We start from the raw sequence: 20803 nt of genomic DNA on the forward strand, positions 1-20803 counted from the left end.
TAAGTTACTTGATAAAGGCGCGAACTCGACAGAAATAATTTGTAATAAACTTGTTTCGCGCCATAACACGTCACCTGCAAAGGCGGGAAACCAACTGACAGGTCACAGCAAACACCTTACAAAGGCGTGAGACACTTGCCTGCTTCTCAAAACTTAATCTCCAGATCAACGAGATAATGGAAGCTCTCTAACAAAGAGCCGATTTCCTTAATGGATCCTAGCCCAAATTTGGCACTGGACGTAATTTAATAAAACAATTATATATAATTAACTTTGAGTAATGGCCGAAAGCAAATGAATTACTACTCCTCGTACCTGTTCTGGCGCTCTTTAATGACGATATCTCTCTGCAGTATTTTTCTTTTCATCAGTTGGGATGGAGGGGTTGTTGCACTTCCTATGATAGAGTTGAGGAGCTGTCTCCCACGCGCGGCTGAGGTATAATAAAGGCGTCAGTTTTTCGAATCATTTCCGCGAATCGGTTCTTTCGAAAATTGCCCTAAACATTCAAATAAAGCCATTTCTAGGAACATATTGCTGTTTGTGTTTGTTTTTAAGCAGGTTATGAGGGTGTTGATTGTACTTTCGTGGATCCCCAACCATTTGCGTCGATTCAAACGACTTAATCCAAATTCGTTTAGGGATCTAAAGTTACATGTTATCATTCCAAAGTCCCTTGTAGCTATGTAATCTTCTGATCATTCTCTCGGAAAAAAAAACAAGTCCCCAATAATAACAACCAAAAGTTAGCTGTTCAAATTTGAACAATCTCCAAACACTCAAACAATATATTGCCTTTTTTCACGTAGGCTATCATATTAATATTATTAGTCGAGGAATTTTACAGAATGAGTTATCCCTTAGAATATGGTAAGGTTATATCTGACTATCACTGAACAACTATGATGTGAATGGACTACTTGCACAACTACTGACCTCTAAAATATTTCTATTGAGCCTGCTAATGTATATTTTCGGAGCCTGAGATCAAAACACTCATGTCCCATACACCGCACGACCCAGAGTGTTTAGACAGGTGGCGAATTAGTAAACTATCTATAATAACAAGAAGCAGTAACACTGATTTTACTCGTCTACAGGCTCTGTGACTACTCAGGCAACGCCGTATTGCCTTACATCTCTCTCCATGACGGTGAGAGACACATTTTTACATTATAGGCAGTAAATGAACCAAGAACATCTGATCTAACTTGAACATTAACACACATAACTTTACTATCACAAAAAACTTAAAGATCTTACTGCAATGACACGTAAATCAACTCTCAATAAACAATTACCCATAATGCACCCAGCTGCTAGACCCATTTTCAGTTGGTAAACATGGTGACGTTTTTTGTGGGCGGAGCTTAGGCAGAACGATCCCTCTGGCTGCGTAACGCTAGCAAGTATTGTTATATTAGCTTGTTTTTTAACAATGACTGGAGAAAATCCGATTTTATCTTAATGTGTAAGGTCACTCAGTGTCCAGGACCGCGATTGTTATTTCCAAAAGTTATCTATCGGAACGGAACCAGATTGGACGACCCGTAGCCATCTACACACTCACAATTAATACCTCGGGTGAGTGGCCTGACTTAAAACGACCATAAAGAGAAACTGAGGCCGGGCATATAAATCTTTAGATGCCTATATGGTCCTGTACAAGACTTGTGTGTATGATCCGCAGTTCTGCAGAGCCAGCGCCGAGACAACAGAATTACAGTGCGATTTTAAAGATGTGAATTTTCTAGAAATAAATTCCAGATACGGCATATTAATTTTTCATCAATTCTTGCACCAGACTACACAACAAGATGACATTTAATAATAGTAACAGTAATTTAAGCTCCTTATTATGTAGCCGAATCTGTGCCGGTTTGTATTGGCTGCCTCCAGTTTTCAGTTTTCACTTTGTTTCGCCTCCAGCTAGCGCCGTGACCTCGACACAAAAGTCTGCAGTCTTATGTCTTCTCATTAACAACAGTATTTTTGTCTTTGCCTACTTATATTCTATACTTGAGTTTACATTTTTTTAAATTAATTTGACTAATAAAAAGTGTGCATTGGTTCTTTTATTCCTGTCTTTTTAAAATAGTTAAATGAATGATCGCGAGGTGCTGCGATCGTAGATCAGAACACCCGCAGCATAGGAGAATGAGTCAACTTCTCTGAAAACGAATTAAGCATTTTGGTCATGAACATGTAAATAATAAAACGATTGACATTAAAAAAATGAACGGTCACATTTAATCCAAATAAATGTTCGTGTTTCGTACTGATGTTATTCATCTGTTCTCACCAACGTAGAAGAACGCTGACACCCTGTGGTGAAATGGCGTTTTTTTTACTGCCGAAGCTTTCTCGGATTGGCTTGGTTTGGATTTAAACTTCATGTTCTGATGAGTTTTGAAAATTCTGCACATACAGTAAACATCAGAATATCCCTTCTTCTGTCAATAAATTTTCCAAAATATAAAACTTTATTACAGACACTCATTTTAGGGGGTGTTTGTTCAACTCATTGACGATTGACCGCAGTAGGCCTACATTGAAAGTAAACATAACCGAAAGTAAGTGATATGTATTGTTTCCAAACGGAAGTGCGTCGTGACTCGTGAAGCTCAGTGCAAGTCAAAAGACCTACAGTAGTAGAACTCAATCAATAGTTTTAATAATATAGGCATCCTACTCAAGATGCCCACTGTTTCTGTATTTAATTTTGTGATTACCAATGCTCAAACTGTGCACACACACACAGATAAATAATGACGTCCCTGTCTCAAGTCACATTGACTATGTAGTGGTAGGCCTACGTATTAAACATCAAATATGTTATTATTGACTTTTATTGTGCAGTATCACACTGCATTTTTTTACATTTTAGTGTCAGAGTTGACAAAAAGCGTATTACCACTGGAAACTTACCGTGATTCTTCTGGTTGAGATGGTGTAAAAAAATAAATTTAAATTAAAAAAAATAAATAAATAAAAATAAAACTGAAGTGTGTAAAAAACATATGCCTATTTGCAACAAATAACCTTTTCACATTTCCAGGTTTCTCAGAAGCAGAAGTCGTTAATCTATTTTTTGTGTTCTCATTTGCTCAGCTAAAGAAAAACCTGACAATTAGTGTTTTCACAACTTTCAAAATAAGGGAAAAATAGAGAAAGATATATATATAAACTTTCGAGGATTTACGATGCTGATGACCATTAAAACTGTGTGTTAAAAGGGTGTATTATTGGTTTCAAACAGGTTTCCAGAATATTCCTCCTTGTCTATCATTAGTCGAAAAATTGACAGCCTCGCCCCAACTCGTGCAGTTGGCTGCTCAAACAGTGACAGAGCCAAAGAGCGAATAGGAAAATCAACTTGCAAATAACATTATATATTTCTCTGATCATATTACAGTATTTTGAGATGGGACAGGAGCCATTTTTAATATTAATTACAATATGAATTATTTGTTTTAAAAATTACACACTTCAGCTTTAATGTAAAGATATTACAAATGCACCTGATATCCATTCAGCTATGCTAAAACAAATATTACACTTTTTATGTATTCAAGTAACATTTGCAAGAGAAATAATTGAGACATGGCTGCCTTTAAGCTCTTGCAGAATTGTACATATTTGCATGGCAGGACATGATCTGTAATCTTTACAATAAGTGCTGCATTATGCCACTGTGCATTTTGACCAGTTAAAGTGATAGCCAATGCCCTGAGAAAGCCTCTTTAAAGGCTCAGTAAACACTACCACAAATGTTCATTTTTCAGTGCAGTCTCCTCTGTCCACCTGCAAACAAAAGCTCTGCCACATCCTGTATCAATATCTAATTTGCATAACTTAAAGAGTGACAGATTAGATCGGTTTAAAAAATATTCTAAGTGCAGGTAGCATTTCAGTCTCTTGTGGAATCACCCAGCAGATAAGATCATTATTGCTGTAAGGTCTCTCTCCAGCTGAAGCTGTGGTTGGGCCCATGAGTTAAAGGAAGAATTGGTGGATCCACAAGCTGCCAGACTCCTGAGTCCCCCTGCTCCTCACAGGCACAGAAACCCAGGTATGGAATCTAGATGGAAAGATCTTCCATAAAGCATCACTTTTTAAAGTATACATTTCAAATGTTTAAAGTAAAAGGGTGACAAAGTAACCTTTCGGACTACTTGCACAAAATCTTTAGGGTTCTGGGGAGAAAGACCCTGGATCTGACGAGTGCAGGCCTCCAAAGAGGAAGCATGTCCCACAAACAGAATATTTTTGCCTGATATGAAAAAAAGAAAGGGGTTATTATTAGTAAAGAACAAGTGAGCTGCACGTCCTGAAAAGTGAAGCCAAAACATTTTGATCGCCCCCTGGTGGCTGGCTGCAGTATAGGTCATAAACCCCACCCTTTCCATGTAATCGAATAGGACAACTCAAAAAGTCCAACTTAAAAAATCCACACACAAAAATCCAATTACCTTTTTTTTTTTTACAGTCTATGCCAATTGCACTTCAAATATTTCTTTTATTTAGTCATTTTCTGTACTGTAGTTCTTATCAAACAGTCGTTTGTGTTTTTCTAATACTGGATTTAATTATTTGATGCAATAACAAAAAATAAGAATTGTTTTTTCAAAAAATCCCGGCCATATTCCTGCTGTGCTGTGCTTGAGCAGGTATATGGCCAGGACCTTGATAATACGTCTCTACCTCAGGATCACTAATTCACAGAATCGGGCTCCGCAGGACGTAATCAGCAACACCAACAACCATATTTTGGCTTAAATTTTGTAACGTGGAGGAAAGTGGTAGAGTCCAGCTTTTTTTTTTTTTTACAGTCTATGGTAAAGATATGTGAGTCAGAATACATGCACAGAAGGCATTCATAGTCAAGAAAAACTCACCCTTATTTTTGCAGTATGCCAAAATGTCTTTGGTCACCTGGTGGCTCCGACTTATGTACGTGTCATACGCCTCTGAGACGGTTAGCTTGCTAATGGGGATGTGGGGTCTGAGGAAAGGCAGCTGTTGATTAGGACTGAATTTGAAATCTAAATAGCTGCTATATAGGCCACAGTATATGATCACTCTAGTTGTTACCTGTACGTTGTGTCTACATTAAGGTTGGCCGCAGCAAGTTCTGTGGGGGGTATCCAAGCAGGCAAAGATGTCCCTGACACCCATTTAGTCCACTCAAAAAGCCCAGGCTCAATTCTAATGCTTATGGTGCCATCTTGCTGCATTCCTAAAGTAGTACACGAAAAATGTCAGAGTTTATAAGTATAACATTTTTAATTAAAAATAAAGTGACAATGTACATAAAGATGTAGCACAACCTAGTGTCATTCTTTTACATTTATTATGATATTATAAGTACAAATCTAATACAATTGTGATTCTCTAAAATGGGTTTTAAAATTGGGGTACAGGTCTCCTAGGGAGCCTCAAAGAAATTTTATTGGTGGGTGGAAGAAAAGTGCAACTTAATAGAACTAAATCTACATAAATAGATCTAAATATTCAATTAATATCCATTAGAAATTCAGATATTTTTTAACAGTCTTTAAGACTTTTTAATGTTCTAAAAGAAGTGCTAAACAAGGCTGCATTAATTTGATTAAAAATACAGTAAAACAATAATATTGTGAAACAATTTCAAATAACTGTTTTTTGTTTGAGTATATTTTAAAATGTAATTTATTCCTGTGATGGAAAAGCTTTCAGCAGCCTTCAGTGCCACATGACCATTTAGAAATGATTCTAATATTCTTATTTGCGGCTTAAGAAACATTTCTTGTAATTATCAATGTTGAAAACCATTGTACTGCTTAATATATTTGTGAAAACCAAGATGCCAAATGATTTGTTACATTGTTCATGTATTTAGTCACTGTTGACTAACTCATTTACATGCTTTGTTTCAGAGTGTCCCCCCCCCCCCCTCGTTGTAACTACTCCTCTTCTACATGTATAAACTACGGTCTGTATTTTATTTTAGTCAGACTTGGATGGAAAGACCACAGCAACGCAACAGCTTGCGTTCTCAATAAAAGAATCCGACTTAATACAATCCGAGTGTCCTGGTTTTTGCTTCTGTGTTCCTAAACTTTAGAAGAAAAAAGTTCACAAAATCAATTAATAAAAAATGTCTTTCAAAAATCTTACTGACCAAACGGTTGAGTTTGTGTATTTATAGTATTTTTATTTTTCACAGTATAAATTGGATCTTTATACATGCAAATGTTTTATATATTAGGAAGGGGGTCCACCACAAGGAGCCCATCATATTTGAGGGTCCATGGCATCTAAAAGATAAAAAAGATCTAAAAGACATTTACATACACCTATTGGAATTTTCCTGTAGATATGTATAAAGTTGTTCAAGGTGTCATTTTTGACAGTAATTGAATCAGATCATTAATTCTCATACACACATACCCGTCAACACACCCGTTTTTCCTCTCTCCCTGACCCCTCCCGGTTTGTTATTTCTCCCGGGAAACTCACGTAATTTACATGGCCCAAACTCCTTTATGAATAATCGGACCAATATGTTTGTCTAATGTTGAACAGTTGCCAGATCTTGTATTAAATGCATTATATTCACACAATCCACACACCATACAATTTCAACCCGTTTTTCATCTCAACCTGGCAACCTATACCCCAGTTGCGCAGTCGCGGAAAGCTCAACCCGAATTTTCATGAATTTATATCATGTTGGCATTCTTATCCATTACACCACTGCTGCCTCCATATTCCTGACTGCAGTACGTACCTCTGAGAATTTCATGAGCTGTCTGGACACATCGGAGGCTGGGCGAGCAGTACACAAAATCAATACTGGTATTACTTTCCAGCAGAGCCTCACCTGGAAATCAGATAGATGACATAAAAAGAGCATGATGGACAATTCACTTGGTGAAATTGCAGGTGTGGACATTAAAACACCGAGCAGACATACCCACTGTCTTAGCCTGCGTAGATCCAACCACTGTGATAGGAGCATCCATTTCATAGTCCCTGTGCGCTCCACCCCAGGCAGGCAGTGCAGCAGGCATATTTAGGTTCCTCCTCACATACCTGCCTACAAGAAGACAAACTGAGCTGGCAAACAAACAGCACCATGTGAGCGAGGCGCCACGAACCGTCTGTTCAGATTACCTTTGGAGTCAGAACACTGTGAGAACCAGTGTTTCCCAAACACAACATCCATTCTCTCTCCATGCCGACATACAAACAGGGTCCTTTTAGGGGTCTGAGACTGCATGTTGGAACGAAGCATCTACCATCAACAGCACAAATGCATTAATAAATTACTCAAATCATTAGTAACTGCACAAGTTTTGTGCACTCATAAATAATTAGGCACCTGCATTGGTTGGCAAATAACACTCAAAATGGCAGACTCTCCCAGCTTTGAGTTTTCAAAGCATCGAAGGTTGAGCAGCCCATCCAATACTTTGCTCTCTTTGGAACACTTTTCCGAAGGAGAAGTACAAAAGAAGGAGTGTGATCTGTTCAAGGAGATGAGAAGAGTTAAACACACTGCAAAACATTGTCTTTTTGGGGGCGTACCATTTTATTTTGCATTTGGGCCACGGACTGACTTGCTACGCCACTGCAATGGACACTTTACTATCCCATGAGGCCACGGGAGAGGATTTCTGAATGGTAGCGAAATGACGCAACTGGGTGAATGACTCAAGACATGGCGAATGTAGTATGTCTGGATAACATTCATTCATACTATTGTGAGATTTAATTGTGTGAATATTTAGTATTATATAAATTGGGTAATTTATTTTGCTGTTCATGGGTGATGCAATTGCGACATTATGGATAGGTATGGGGAATTGGCAAGCTGACATGTGCAGTTATTATATATGAAAAGGGACATGCACATGTATGTATGATGGAAAAATTAAGAATAGAGCGCGTAGGTGAAGCGAGCGCGTGTTTTCTCCCTATATGAGCTCTGACAAATAAAAGTAGCCAGTAAAGTTCCAAATTTCCTTGTATGCCTGCATTAATTCGTAATTTGTTAATCCCATTTACCAGAGACTAGAGCTTCCCCTTATGTTCCACCAACGCATTCTCATCCTTTGGAGTCATATAGGTGAAACCATACGACATTTCGTTGAAATACTATGCACATGGCACCCTTTAGCGTCAATCTAACTACCACTCGCACTTGTATGACGCCTTGGGTTCTACGTGTTATATTGACGCTAAAGGGTGCCATGTATGTAGTATTTCGACGAAATGTCATATGACGTTACAAACAAACGGACTTCTTATTTAAAAGTAGTACCTACACGGGAAGTATGCGATTTCGGATGCATCCGGTGAGTATGTTTTAGGTGAACTTTCCCTCAAACAATGTGAAAGAGTCTTGCTGAGAACTGATCCTAGCATTTGGAGAACTTACCCGTGGAACACCCACGTGTCAGACTCATCAGCAGGGCTCACATAATTCTCCGGCAGCAGTGCAGAGATGCCTGTTCCCAGAGACGTGCCGTGCACCCAGCCCTCACTGGTACTCATTTGCTCCACTGTAGATGAGAAGATAAAGTCTCCAGGCACCAGTTCCAGCTCATCGTCATTCTGAGGAGTGTAGGGGTACATCACTCGCAAAGTCTGACAGTGAAACACAGGTTAGTGTGCATTAAAGTGGATTTGAATGAACTAGTAAAACAATAAAATTGCATGATTGACACTAATAGTAGGACATTGGCTCAATTGGGGCTCACCTCGTGATTCGCAAATCTTATGTCCCGTGAAAAGAGGGCAGCTAGCCAGTCACAACCTAGTTTCACCTCAATCCCTCTTGCCAACTTTTCCAAGCAAGAAAAATGATTGGTTGGGAAGTGATAGGCTAGAGTCAAATGAAGCTGCTTTTTATGTGGTTCCACATGGACATCTATGATATAAATAAATAAATAGAGAGTCATGAGCATTTTTATGAATTTATAATCAAGTAAACAAGTAAGAAAGAAAGTAATACAGGTTTTGGAACGACATGAGGATGAGTAATGAGCCGATTAAAATAAAACGTGAGCACTATCCAGGCACCATCTGTGACAAATGCTCTGATCACGCCTCCCCACCAGCTTTAGTGGCAGCCTCCACAGCAAAGTCAGCCGCAAACTTCTTCAGTGTCTCAGCCACCTGCTCCTCCACAAAGAGGCCAATGAAGTTGGTGGAGGTGTAGAGCTCCAGGGGCAAAGGGCTGGGGAAGCGTCCTCTCCACTGATTCACTGTAGACTGCAGAGCTTCACACAGATCCACTAGTTTATTGTCTGGACACTGTAAACACAGAAAATGAAGAAATGTTAAAAAAAAAAAAAACAGCATAATTAGAATAGATCAAGATTAAAATAGACATTGTGACTCACCATGAAGAACTGGCAGAGTGTGATGTGTGGAAATATGTTGTGAGCTTTGTTCTTTCCACAAGTTAAGCGAGACTGCTGCCAAAAATGGGAAAGCTGGTTTTGTAAAGGCCCACTGGGGCGCAGGTAGAGCACATACTCTCTGGGTAAAGGGTCGTCCAGGAAAGGGTCATCCAAATGTGAGAAAAGCCTAAGGAGACACATGCACATGATCATAAATTCTAAAGCATAGCTAAACCAGCATATAAAGTATGTGTAATTGTAACTGTCAACCAATTATTCTGCTTGTTTTATGTATAGAACAGCTGGATTTATGCAAATAAAGCACTAGAGGGCAGTGCAATTACTTTAGACAGAGGGCTTCAACCATGGTCCTCCTGGGGAACCAATGTAAAAACGCATAAAGCCTGGTAAAGCGGTGGTACACAGGGAAGGAGAACAGAGGCTAGATTTTTTTTAAAAGGGATACTCCACTTTTTTGGAAATAGGCTCATTCAGTTGAGTTTTACCGTTTTCGAATCCATTCAGCCGATTTTCGGATATTTAGAAGAATATCAGTAAACAGACAGTTTCTGGTCTCATTGACTTCCATAGTATATATTTTTTTTCCTACTATGGAAGTCAATGAGACCAGAAACTGTCTGTTTACTGATATTGTTCTAAATATCCGAAAATCGGCTGAATGGATTCAAAAACGGTAAAACTCAACTGTTCAACTCTGGGGGAGTGGTAAAATGAGCCTATTTCCAATAAAAGTGGAGTATTCCTTTAAAAGGATCTCAATGGAAGAGAGGCTTCACTATGCTGAATAAACCGCTTTTGTGGGAAAACGGCTTGTCAGTTAATGAATCGACAGCCAATTGGCTAATCTTCAAAATATTTGCTCCTAAACATTTGTTATGGATAGTTTACACCGAAAAAAATCGGTTTATAAAGTTTTATAAAAGAAGTCATGGACATTTAGTGACGGGTATGATTCAGTTTACGGCACATCTGCAAACAGTAATTGACTGTCGCACAACCCTGAAAGAAATTTAACGGCTGTAATGTGACTCGCACATCCACCATGTTTGTAGTTCTAATCCAGTTCTAACACTCAACGTGGTTGTAGCACTGGGCAATTTTAGCCATTAGAGTGTGCACGGATTTGCACTTTGTATTCTAAACGAAAAAAGTAGACCATCCAAGTATCTTTGGAAAACTCATTTCAACTACGATTTGGGACACACTAATTCTAATTTCAAATAGTGTCTAGGATGGATAGTATACAAATTGGGACACAGCATATCTACGGTTTTGCTAAACCCTAAACAAACACACCCTAACCAGATAATCATGGTCTTCAGGTGTGCTGAAACAGGTAGGAAATAAACTTTAGGAGATTGAGTCTGAAGGAGGAGGGTTGAAGACTTAGGGGTGCGGTCAGGAAAGCTCACCAGTCACATGCAAGCTGAACACTTCTGCCTCCAGTTGATGCCAGAGCTTTCAGCCTGTAAAGAGAAAATATTTTAGCTAATTACCAGTAGTTACAAGTCAAACAGCTGCCTCAGTATCCTTAGAAACGCTTTGAACATCATAGAACGTCAATAGTTCATCATAACATCGTAATATACATAATTCACCTGCTATATTCTTTGATTCTTCAGATCAACAGAAAGATGTACGGGGATAACATAGCTTCTCTTGAGACTCTCTTGCTTCACAGCATATGATATGCAATTGCCAGCCAGCACGTTGATGTAATTAGTTTGTAGTAGATGTAGTGGTAGTTTGTGATGTAATTAACACCAGAAATTGTAACCATTGTTTTTGAGACTGTCTTTAGAGCACTACAGTTTTAAAGAGAAAATACTCAGCAATGGCGTTGACTTATGGATTTGCACATGGTTTGTCTTAAAGCATATTAAAAACATTATAGACATAAAAACTTGTTTTTTATTACAGGTGGACTTTAAGCATCTGCTGTGCAGGCCTGAGCGAGCAAACATGATGAGAATATGTTTGAAGTCTATGAGCCAACATGCACTTGGTCATTTTCCAATGGACCATGTGTCATTTTGAATCTAATAGACTATGTGCTGTGCTCACTGCTAACACTATGACACTATGTTTTGAGGTCTGTGACAGTGCAACATGTGTAAAAAGAGATGAGATGTTATTTATATATATATATATATATATATATATATAATTTCTAACACGTGAGCCAGTGAAAAAGCCGATACACTGCGTGGGAGACACTTCTCTCACACCTCAGTCAGTGTCTCTCATACAGACTATGATTGCTTCTTAAAGTGAAAGTTCTGCTTTAAAAAGAGTACAGCTTTTTAAGATGCACCTTAAATGGGAAGTATTTCAGTATTTAATGCAGTTTGGATCTTTTGTTCTTTGATCTTGCATACTTTTGTTCATGGTTTTCAAAGATCTTCTTTGAAACATCTTTATTTGATTAGCTTCTACCAAGTGACAGATACATTTGTGCAAAAATAAAGTGGAGTTTCAACACACAAACTTTGAGATCATCAACAAACCATATGGAAAACATTTTCAACTTAATTATCAATTTAAAAGTTGACAAACCTTATCTTTCTAACTATGCATGATAGTATTAGTTGGCTGGACTTTATTTGCGTATTACGGAGCCCTGCACAAAATGTGTTCCCTTGGAAAAGAAACGTACGGGATTACTATATTTTTTCTGTAATTTAATTACAATTCCTTCTGATGTAATGGCATAAAATACTTTAAAAACTATAGAACAATTCTTTAAGACCTTAATGAATAAAAAGTCAGGGTAAGAATACACCCTAATTTGCCATTTTCAGAAAACTTTCAGGAACCGTGAACCATAGAAAAAAAAAATACTGCCAGACGGTTTCTGTTCTGAAAGAGCAAACTAAGTGAGAATGTGGTTACATGGGATGTATTGTATTAGAGTGTTTCAGCCTGTGTGAACAGGTCATCATAAGACCTCACATTGCCTCATTTCAACTATTACCACTGAAGTGAAACCTCACTGTATACCAAGACTTCCCCTAATCTCCGTTCTGCAAAGACCTCGAACAGGAAAGAGTTTAACCAGAAACAGGGATAGTTTATATATTTCAGTTCCCTTTCGTTGCCACTCCAAGTTCCATCAGATGACGGTGATGGGGGTTTCGCTTAGAAAGCCTATCAGCTTCGATCAATATAAAACGAGCCAATGGCAAAGAAATGCCTTGGGTCTGCGGATTTTGCATGGCGTAACTCCGCCTCACCTTGAGAGTATAAAAGTAGGACACCAGCATAATACAGACATGTTTTCGCTTCCCTGAGATGACTGCCATGCTTTCCGGGCAGCCGTGAGCAACGGGTTACAGTTGTCTCGAGCGCTCGCGGCTGGATGATTGGAATTTGGGCACGGCCGCCGATTCACGTCCACGGCCAACCCCAATACCTTTCTTCCCGGACGTGCATGATGAGATCTCAACGTCCTGGAAGACCCCCATGTCTTCTCGCGACCGCTCGTTGATCTCATCCGCCTTTCCTCCCCTTGATGGAGCCGCTGACCATGGGTACACAGGGCTCCCCCTGGTTGAACGCTCTGTTGCGATGCAACTGTGTCCACAGTGCTTCTTCTCGTGGCGAGCCTAAGCACCCATCCAAAGCCTGTGGGTTCTCGTCTACGTTAGTGGCCGTCGGTGTATGAATGGGTGAATGTGAGGCAAATGTAAAGCGCTTTGGCGGCCATTAGGTCTATGAAAGCGCTATATAAATGCAGTCCATTTACCATTTAGTGGTGAAGTCCTACAGAGCGGCGGGTCAGGAAGCCGCTTCGCTGCATGCTATGGCCATTCTGCAGGTCTACCAGGACCAGATACTCAGAGACATGCACGAGGGCAGGACAGACCCAGGGCTCTTCGATGAGCTGCGCGCCGTCACCGACCATGCCCTCCTGGCGACGAAGGTGACTGCACACTCCCTGGGTTTGGTGATGTCCACAGCCATGGTCCGGGAGAGACACCTCTGGCTGAACCTGGCCGAAATGAAGGATCCCGAGCGGTCCCGGCTGCTCGACACCCCCATGTCCCAGGCCGGCCTCTTTGGTGGTGCAGTCGAGGACTTCGCACAACAGTTCCCGACTTTTCAGAAACTGACTGAGGCCATAAAGCATATGACAGGCTGCTGACGGGCTGCTCAGGGATGTCGATTTCTCAGGAGATGGTAGCAGGACCACTCACTCCCTCCCCCGGAGGAGGGCTGGGGGAGAATCTTTTGTTCTTCACTGCCCGCTGCTCATCCTCGGGTGAACAGCACCCTAATGTGGTTAAAGAAAGAAGTAACACATCCATCCCTGAGCACACAGAGTTCTTGGATGACACGGTGCACCGCACATCCTCCTCTGTCCCAGAGCCGGATGACAGTGCAGTGAATCACTTTCGAATCGCTTTGCGATAACATTTTAGAATATTATTTGTTCATTGAAAAGACTAATTTCTGTACAAATAGATAACAGCAGTCAACATCTGAAAATAAATAAATGACTAGATCGTAAAAAAAAAAACTTGAAATTCATAATATTTCCATGATTGTGTATACCAACAACATGGAAATTATGAACTATTACATATGATGAAAGGGATTTTTTTAATACCAAAGTGTGCTTTACAATGCACATGAGACAATCACTGGGCTAAATGTTGTATTAGTATAGCCAAATTTTCAGCAACAGATATTCTGTGCTGAAATATCTCATGGCATTTCACTTGACAACAAACAAGACATAAAACTCACAAAAAAGTTAAGCGTTTTTTCCTCCCTAATAGTTGATGAATTTATTTAGTGGTTTTAAATATATAATATAATTCAAATAATATAATATATGTTAAGATTGATTTGATATGGTTATTATTTGCATTAAACATTTTTTTTTCATTTCCTCATTTTCCTATTAGAACAGGCCAGCACTTTTTCATAATAAAGCAGCACAGATCAAGTTCTCACACTGCAGTGTAGTAGACTTAATCACAGAGATAACAGGCCCGAAATACTTTCTCACGCACAGATGCACTAAGTTAAAAAGAAAAATAGGCCGAAGAGGTTTACAAGTTCACAAGAGGATGACAATTGACGAAACACAACACATCCATTGAAAAAGCACATGACAACATGAAATATTAACGTGCATACCAAGCATGATAGTGAAAACATCCACTAATTAAAATTTAAAGTAGGTCATAACATTTCCCCATCATATAACCAAATATGCATCTTAAAATGAGATAAAATCTGAATAACCGCCCAAGCACCCACAGACACCATCATATCCTAAGATGCCTTTTTATGTCTTACTAGCTATTTCCAATTTACCCTGTATTACTCATATACAATTTGCTGAAGGTGCATTGTGGGGTGATTCTTTACAAATTCCAGTGACACATTCGATAATTAAATAATTATGACTGTTCGTCCAAAAAGATGTGATCTATATCCTCAAGTCTAATGAACAAAAACATAAATGGAGAGGGGGAAAAGATTTGTTTTTAAAAGCATAATGCTTTTTTTGCCACAGCTCACGTACATGAGCAAAATCTTGTATTATTTTGTGGTATATATGATAAATGATCTAAAAAGAGATTATATTTTGTGGATATTTATATCATGGCTTTTAGCATTAGCAATCAGCAGCCTATAAATGAGATTAAATTTACAGGTTCACTGCCTGTTCTATTTTTTTTTTTTTTTTTTTTTCGTTCTTGTTTAATGATACATCTAACCACTTTCCACATATCACTCCAGATAATCTCCACAAAGCGTCTTTCATAATCTTCCATCTGACCAAACAGACATGAACACACCGGCTCTTTGGGGAAATCCCACAGCTCAGACCTCTGCATCCCTAAGTTTCCTGTTTACAGATCTTCCGTTTAGCCTGATTCTTTGCCAGAGGCTCAAGAGAGTCACTGAAGTCCAGAAGAACAACTAGTTTTGCAGACAGATAACTAATGTCAGCGTATAATGTACTGCAGTACTGGACTGTATGCACTCAAAAGTAATATAGCCTATATGTAAAGATTCTAAATATAAATAGCTTTTATAATAGTAAGGTTTGATTGACTAAATCAATCAAAAGTGACATTAAAAGACATTTATAATGTTACAAAAGATTTCTATTTCAAATAAATGCTTGTTTCTGCCACAGAATGATAATTAAAAAAGGTAATTGCAAAATTTAACTCACAATTGCAAGTTTACATCTTGCAATTCTGACTTTTTATCTTAGAATTGAGCAATAGTGAGAAAAAGTCAAAAGAGTTTATATCACACAATTCAGAGAAATGAAGTCGCAATTATCTTAAATATTTTATTCTGTGGCGGAAACAAGCATCCTGAGCCCCAAATCAGCATATTTATTTCATGTGACACTGAAACTGAAGTAATGACTGCTGAAAACTCAGCTTTAGCAGGCATACAACACTCTAAATAGTAACATATTTCACATTTTTAGCTGTTTCTTCCAGAGCTTTATTCTGAGCAGGAGGGTGGAAGGACACCCGCATTTGGACACACGGCTCTCATTCTGGCAATCGCACAACCGCCACAGATGGAGGACTCACAAATGAGAGAACACACACTGATACAGGCCCCTTATAAACAGTGGAGGAGTGGAAGAGTAGGCTGACTTTGAACAACTGCTTCTGTGGATCCCACTCTTGTGCCTGTGTCTGTTTTTTTTTTGGTTTTTTTCAGAGGTGGAGGAGAGGTTCGCTCCCTATTGATGCTGCTAGTGTGCCGGCCTACATCTGTTTCCTTTCTCCCAGCAGCCACCGAGGGAGCTGAGCCAAAAAGGAAGCAGAAAAAGATACGACTGATCTCACTGACGCCCGGCAAGAGCAACAGACACTATCCCACAAGGTCCACAAGTACCAGCTGCCATCCCTGCCACACAGAGCGCACAGCTGTTCATCCCAAAACATGGCCAGCCAACACCTGCAGGGCTGTCGGCAAATGTGGTCAGACCAGGACAGGCAACGGGGACAGCTGATGGCCCACTTGTATCCACAGAACGTCACATCACAACAGAAACATGAAATGCATCCTGCGAGGGACACAATGTGGCCTTTGAGTACGGAAGATGATCAGGATCTCAGTATTTATACACCAGGTCATGGTCGCCATTTCATCCCCTGCTCTGTCATCTTTCAGGAAGGAAGTTGATGACATTTACACAGCGTGACCCTGAGACAAAACCACAGCATTATACGCGCAGACTGACTACTGGAAAACGCTACCTTGTGACAAGAGAAACGGTGATTTAAGTAATATGAGCAAAAGAATAATGAGAAGGACTGGTTAGTGGAGTCAGAGTTAACGGTTCAGCCAAGAAGGAAATGTTACAAACTTGTGTCCTTTCAGGTGTGTCGCATCATTTTGAAAATGTGTCAGGTTTCATTAAAATATATATATATAAAAAGGTTGTAAATTGTGAAAGGTGTGGCGGTAATGAGAGAAATTAAACAAAAACATGAAATAATCCTAATTTAAAAATAAATATTATTTCAGGTTTCTAAGTAACTGTGCTGAAAATCTGAAAATTTATTTTATTTTCTAACAGTGTTGATTTTTCACATTGTTTGTTGCGGTAATGAGATTTAGGACTTGTTTTGGAAATTATGCTCAAACAGGTCTTAAATTGTAAGTGAATGTTTTAAATTAATATTCACAAATTATTTAGACTTAATTATACAGACTTTGTTTCTAATGTCTGATTTGTTTGTTTGTTTTTTTAATTTTCATGTTTGAAATTTTTAAAACCAAGCTTTCGTGAGAATCACCCAAAAAGAGTAATATTTGAAAAAATGTCTGGCCCACACTTTTTTATATATAATGAAAGTTAATGAGAACGGTATTCTGCAACTGTATTCTGTAAGCTCCAAAATTAAAAAAAAAATACACAAAAGTATTATTAAAATTGGTAAAAATGACTTGAACTTGAACTTCCACAAACTTGGCGAGTTTATGAGAGAAGTTGTGATCAGTGTTGGGGGTAACGAAAAAACGCATTACAAGTAATGTGAGGTATGTAATCAGATTACTTTTTCCAAATAACTAGTAAAGTAACGCATTTACCAAAAAAAAATCCGAGTTACTTTTTTCAAACAAGTAATGCAAGTTACTTTGTTTCCCCTTTTATTTACTGACACCTCTCCTGTCTCCATGTTGATAGAAATTCAGAGTAAAGTTCAGAGGTGTTGTTTATGCTGTGCATATATAATGGTTATTGAATTTTAGTTACTCAGTTTATTAAAGTCTTTGATGCTGACCTTTTAAGATCCAATTCAAACATACTAATAAGCAAAAATGACTAGATAAGATCTTTTTTTTTTTTTTTTTTTTGCTGAAGTAAGAGAGTTGACATTTCCTGCTTTCTATTACTCAGCCATCCAGAATAGTTTAAGCTGCGCTCTCTACTGTACAGCCGCGAATTTGCATTTCTTTCAGTCAAAGCTTACTCATTTTACTTTTGGAGTGAAAGGGCCTTTACATTTGCACACAAATAGGACTTTTGTGTATTTGTTATTAAAGATCAAACAAGCAAGCTCAGCTCAGGTGAGAAAAAAGTAAAGCTAAAGTAATGCAACACATTACCTTCCATGAAAAAGCAATTTGTAAAGCATTACTTTTAAAAGTACCTTTCCCCATCACAAATTTGTGATGTTCAATTTGTGAACTAATCATTCTTGTGAATCAAATGTTCTCAACCTGTTAATCCAGTTCACAAAAACTGGGCTGCATTTAAATCCAATTGGTTATTCCCTTGCTAACGTTCCTCCGTCTCATTCACTCAGGTGTGCATCATCGCTTTCATTGCATGAGTGCTCGCTACTGGCGCCCTTGATCGCTTGGAATCTGCTATGGAGCTTTTTATAGTTTTTTTTTCTTTCCCATATGAATTTATTCTATGCATCATCTTATATGCCTGTATGTTTGGCCAGTTAAATTAAATATAAACAAATATTAAATATGAATATATTTAAATTAACTAGAAAAAATAAACAAATGAAAATTATAACAATACAAAAAACTATAACTGTGTTTAAAAAAAGCTTAAGGTAGCTACAACTAGTATTAAAGGGAGTTAAATGTCAAAATAATGCCAATATCATACACTAGAGTTGTGTGGGATGGAGGTGAATTGGGAGCGACCTGCTGTGATGTCTCAACCATGGTGCATTGTAGATAATGGATCTGCCTGATGTTGAGTAGACGCGAGTCCCATGGTCAAAATCGAGGGGTAGAGGGTCTGTCTAAATAAACTTCTCTCGTCCAATGGACGAAGTTGGACGCACTTTAAAATGGCGGTGGGGAGTCCCAGAGGGGAAGTGCACAAGTATCAGTGGAGTAATCTTGTATTGCTTAAAATCCTTCTAATCTGAATGGTTTTACTGATTAGAACGATACAGATCAGAATGATTTTCTAATCGCTAACTGATCCGTTTGCAACAGTTCTCTGGAGGGGAAGGTTATCAGTGAATAATGATTTACATTTAAATACATTTCTCACAGTAAGTAATATTGAAGTTTTATATAGCTTTTTTTTTTGGGGGGGGGGGGTCATTTTGGAGCTCGACATTTGACGTTGATTAAATGGACAAGTGGTCAGGATATTTCTTCAAACATCTGCTCATCATAATGGAACAGAATGAGGGTGAACAAAGGATGACAGAATAAAAAAAAAGAAAAAGAAAACATCCTTGTGATCAGTTCCAAGTGCAGCAGGACCAAACAAGTAATCACCAGGACCACAAAAAGAAAAAGGAACTTCCCACACAAGACTGAGCGCACATCGGCTATGTGCTTTATTTCATTTTGAACAGCTGCATAGTCATAGGTTTTCTCGTATATGTGCCAAAATAAGAATGAAAACAAAAACCTTGTGACTTCCAAATCATTCACGCTTTAATAAGCACAGATGTTCCTTCCCACATGTTAAAGGACACCTTTACAATCTTTTTACATTGACTGGGTCAGTATAATGGTGTTCCTCCTATCTCAGTTGGTTCACATCAGGGCAGTTGACACGTCTGAAAGCTCTTAACTTAACTTAAGCTTAAAGTGTTCGTTACAGGAAATCAGGACAGTTCACCGTTTCCTTTATGGATGTATTGACCCACATAACAACAGAGGAAACAGATATTAATAACTCCTGACTGCTTGACACACACACGCTTGTTAATACAACTGCACTTTGAGTGGCTTTAAATAAAAAAATAAAAAACACGTATATGTGTGTGTGTATATATATATATATATATATGTATAAAATATTATACACACACACACACACATATATATATATATATAGAGAGAGAGAGAGAGAGAGAGAGAGAGAGAGAGAGTTGTAGCCCACTATTTTTTACATTTGTTACATTGTCACATCTATATATCATTATAATTTTAGATTTATATATATTAGTAAAGAAACGCTGAAGGATGACTTTCTCAAATAACATGACATGATAACATTTATTTAGACATGCTAGTAGTTTAGATCGCGCTCTCTGTGGGTTTTTGACAATTACCAGAAATGGCTAGAAGACTTTATCTTATGTGGTGCTCAATGTGGCTGCAAAAACACACCAGTGACCTGAATGACAAACATAAGCCTTTTGTAAGAGATATAATTTGCATTGCATAGCATTATTTTCATGTCTTATGTACATTATCCCATAGGTTATTCATGCAGTTTCGTGACTTAGCTAATACTGACTTGAAGTCAAAGTAATCCATCTCAACAATAATTGAATTAGTTTCTAATAGCGTGTTAAAGACGAACTTTGAAGGACAAAAACATCTTCATTATTTATAAATGTAGTAGAACGCCATAATAGTCTATATTATACATAAGGGACTTACGCTCTCATCTGAGGAAATCCCATCGACAGCAGCACGTCCAGATTGGATCCATGTTTGAGAGAGACGCAATTGTTCTGTCTCAGTCTGCGCGGAATAATCTTTGAGTAAAGATCCTCCTTTGCTGCCATCCTTAGTCCCAATCAAATGATACTGACGATAGTCGGGTACGACACATCCACATCTGCTTATACTGCAATAAGCGCATAATTGGTCCCTCCTCCTGACAGCGGCAGCGTATGTTTGTATACAGTAGTAGTACAGTAGATTAACAAGCTATAATGTCTGCGTCTCAAAAACAGTCAGTCACCTACAATACTAAAATACATTTGACCATTCAGGCGGGTTTCAAGCTCAGCATATTTGAGCAACGCGCCTGTATGCCAAAAAAGAAAAAGAAAATTACAGCTATCTAGGCAGGTCACGTGGTTTTAGACACGTAGCTCAAGTGTTATGCTTGTCAAACTAGCGTTCACTCGTCATGCTTGACACTGACGTTCTATAATTAATCTAATTTACCT

At 38.5% G+C, this 20803-nt stretch overlaps 1 protein-coding gene across 2 annotated transcripts; it reads right to left on the reverse strand.

Annotated features, from left to right (window-relative positions):
• Positions 1-3363: 3363 nt before the first annotated feature.
• Positions 3364-20749, reverse strand: ubash3bb (ubiquitin associated and SH3 domain containing Bb). Of its 2 annotated transcripts, none has more exons than XM_039670503.2 (14): positions 20286-20749; positions 10826-10879; positions 9393-9579; positions 9105-9303; positions 8748-8917; positions 8426-8601; positions 7367-7511; positions 7159-7279; positions 6959-7081; positions 6773-6865; positions 5095-5239; positions 4899-5005; positions 4164-4273; positions 3364-4081 (listed from the first exon to the last, which is right to left on the reverse strand). In XM_039670503.2, the coding sequence occupies exons 1-14, from the start codon at positions 20411-20413 to the stop codon at positions 3947-3949; spliced, it is 1893 nt and encodes a 630-aa protein (XP_039526437.1). In that variant the 5' UTR covers positions 20414-20749; the 3' UTR covers positions 3364-3946. The 2 variants fall into 2 exon arrangements, with proteins under 2 accessions (XP_039526437.1, XP_039526436.1); XM_039670502.2 differs by having other exon boundaries at positions 8426-8634.
• Positions 20750-20803: the final 54 nt, after the last annotated feature.

This window comes from Pimephales promelas, chromosome 16 (assembly GCF_988280905.1).
Source record: "Pimephales promelas chromosome 16, fPimPro1.hap1.1, whole genome shotgun sequence".
NCBI lineage: Eukaryota > Metazoa > Chordata > Actinopteri > Cypriniformes > Leuciscidae > Pimephales > Pimephales promelas.